The 2,479-nt window shown below is 73.6% G+C and overlaps 1 protein-coding gene across 1 annotated transcript in view; it reads right to left on the bottom strand.

The window, feature by feature from the left end:
* Nucleotides 1-2,479, bottom strand: part of GSE1 (Gse1 coiled-coil protein) — a 12,406-nt gene that overhangs the window by 5,462 nt on the left and 4,465 nt on the right. The window contains exons 4-6 of the mRNA XM_085315911.1: nt 2,175-2,473; nt 1,745-2,072; nt 25-602 (exon numbers count right to left, since the gene is read on the bottom strand). Coding sequence (XP_085172037.1) covers nt 25-602; nt 1,745-2,072; nt 2,175-2,473 — 1,205 coding nt within the window. The remainder of the gene's footprint in view (nt 1-24; nt 603-1,744; nt 2,073-2,174; nt 2,474-2,479) is intronic.

Below are 2,479 nucleotides of genomic sequence, written 5' to 3'. Positions count from 1 at the left end.
CGAGCAGCCGGCGCCGCCGCTCACCTTTCTCGCGGGCCTCCCGCCGCCGCCGCTCCTCCAGGTCCAGCTTGCTGACCAGCCTGCGGTGCTGCTGCACGAACTCGTCGTAGACGTACGCGGGGTCCTGGGCCCGCGGCGGCGGCCGGTAGGGCGAGCTGGGCTTGCCGCCCTCGGCGAACGGCGGCGCCGGCGCCGGCGGGGCTCTCTGCTGGCTCAGGATGCTCTGCGTCGACTTCTCCAGCTCGGCCAGGAAGGGGCCGTGGGCGAAGCCCCCGTGCTCGGGCTCCCGCGCCGGCGGGTATTTCTCCAGCGCCTCCCGCTTCCTGGCGCCGTCCTCGAGCTTGTCGGGGCAGAAGACCCGCTCCACCTTCACCAGCGGGATGCCCTGGCGGCCGGGCTCGAAGGGCGCCGGGTGGCCGTGCAGCGCGTGGGGCTCGGCGAGCCGCCGCGGCTCCGGCGCGCTCTCCAGCAGGGACACGGGGTTCCAGAGGGACGCGGCCACGGGGTGGTGCGTGGGCTTGGGCGAGATGAGCGGCGGCGGCCCGCCGAAGTGCTGCGCCGCCGGCTCGCGGGCGCTCGCCTCGTGCCGGCTCGGTCCCGACCTGCGGGCGGAGGAGCGGCGCGGGGAGCTGAGCGGGGGCCGAGCATCGCGCCCCGCCGGGGYGGGAGCCACCCGAAACGCCTGCCCCGGCTGCAAGCAAACCCCGGCCGGCCCGCGGCCGGCAGCACCGCAGGGGCAAAGCAAGCGTCGGCTGCCTTTTKGGGGGGCAGAAAGCTGCTAACGGGGCGGGTGCGGAGGGGTCCGGCGGCYGCCGGTCTGGGCGGGGGGGCCCACGCCGCCGCGAGACCCGCCGGGGGAAGGAGCGAACCTGTTAGCGGGATAAATATTTCAGGCGCTGAAGCTGCGCGTTTAACGCTTTTCCGCCTGAGCGCCCCGGCGCTCTGCGCAGCGGAGCGGCAAGTTCAGCCCGGCGCCGCCGTCCGCGGCGCAGCTGCCACCGCGCCGCGCGGAGCTCCGCCACGAGACACCCGCCGCTGCCGGCACCGATCCGATTCCCCGGCGCCGGAGAATCCCCGTTCCCGCAGCCGGTTAAGCCGGGAAGGGCTGGCGGCGCTGGGAAGGGGCCGGGGAGCCCCTCGCCGCCGCGCTCGGCCGCACGCGCCGGGGGCGACCTTGGTCTCTCCTCCCCGGCTCGGGCAGGGATGAGCGGATCTGCCAGGGAGGCTGCAGCCGGCGCTTGCCATTGTGCCGCCCTGCAATCCGCTCCTTATTATACTTGATTAGCTGCGCTAATCCCCCTGATACCCAAAAATAACAATGGGAGCCGGCGGCGGAGCCGAGTGGATGAGCCAGCGCCGCTTAAGCGCTCAGCAACGGCGCGGGAAAGCCGCTGTCCATCAGGCAGCAGGCGCGGGCGGGAGGCGGGGGGACAAGCCGCGGCGGCGCGGCGCTTCCCCACCGTTCCCCCGCCTCCACCCCCCCGTGCTGCCGCTTCCCGGCACCGCCGGACACAGCAGGGAGCTGCGGCCACGGAGCCCGCGTGGGAAATTCCCACTGCGTATTTGGAAAAACGATGCTCAACAACAACCGGAGCAAAAGCGGGGCGGAGGGGGGGATCTCCACCCTTGGGAAGGGGCGAAACGCAGCCGGAGAAGCCCCGAGGCCGCTCTGCCCGGCGCTGCTGGTGCCGGGGCGGCTGCCAGCCCCGGGAAGGGGGGGGTTCGGCTTCGAAGCAGGCCCCACCTGGGGTTTTCCAAGCGGTGCTCCGGCTCCGGCTGGCCCGGGGCGCGCCCCATGTCGAGGTGCTGCTCGAGCACTTGCTGCCGAAACTCCGACACTTGGGACTGGCGGTCCTCCTTCTCCTGGCGCAGCCGGCGCTGCCGCGCCAGCCACTTCTCCTCCTCGTTGGTGCGGTGGATGAGCAGCGCCGTGGCCGCGCTGCTCCCCGGCAGCGGGAACACGCTGTGGTTGGAGATGAGGCTGGGCACCGGGTGGTGGGAGGCCGGCGGCGGGTGCAGCGGGTGCTGCTGCATGGGCTTCGGCGTCGGCAGCACCGAGTCCTTGAGTTTCTCTGGGCGAGGGGAGGAAAGCGGGTGCCGCCGGGTGACGACGCTGCACGCCCGCCGCCGAGACCGTCCCCGCTCCCGCCCGCCGCCCGCCGGCGGGACGTTACCTGGTCTGCCGGGCGCCGGCGGCTCCGACGGCTTGCCCCGCTCCTCGGGCTGGTGGCTCCGCAGCCCGTGCAGCTCGGCCACGGGCAGGAAGGGGCCCTCCATGGCTTTCACCATGCTCAGCTCCTTCTCCCGGGCGCGCTCCCTCTGCCGCTCCAGCTCCCGCTCCCGCTCCTTCTCGCGCTCCCGCTCCCGTTCGCGCTCCTTCTCCCGCTCCCGGTCGGCTTCCCGCTCTCGCTCCTTCTCCCGTTCCCGCTCGCGCTCCCGTTCCCTCTGCCGCAGCTCCTCGTCCATCTGCAGCCTGCCG

This window comes from Rhea americana, unplaced genomic scaffold (assembly GCF_003343005.1).
Source record: "Rhea americana isolate MKP2758 unplaced genomic scaffold, rheAme1 scaffold_441, whole genome shotgun sequence".
Classification (NCBI taxonomy): domain Eukaryota; kingdom Metazoa; phylum Chordata; class Aves; order Rheiformes; family Rheidae; genus Rhea; species Rhea americana.
Note: the sequence above shows the minus strand (reverse complement) of the source record. Positions and strands in the feature narration are given on the sequence as shown.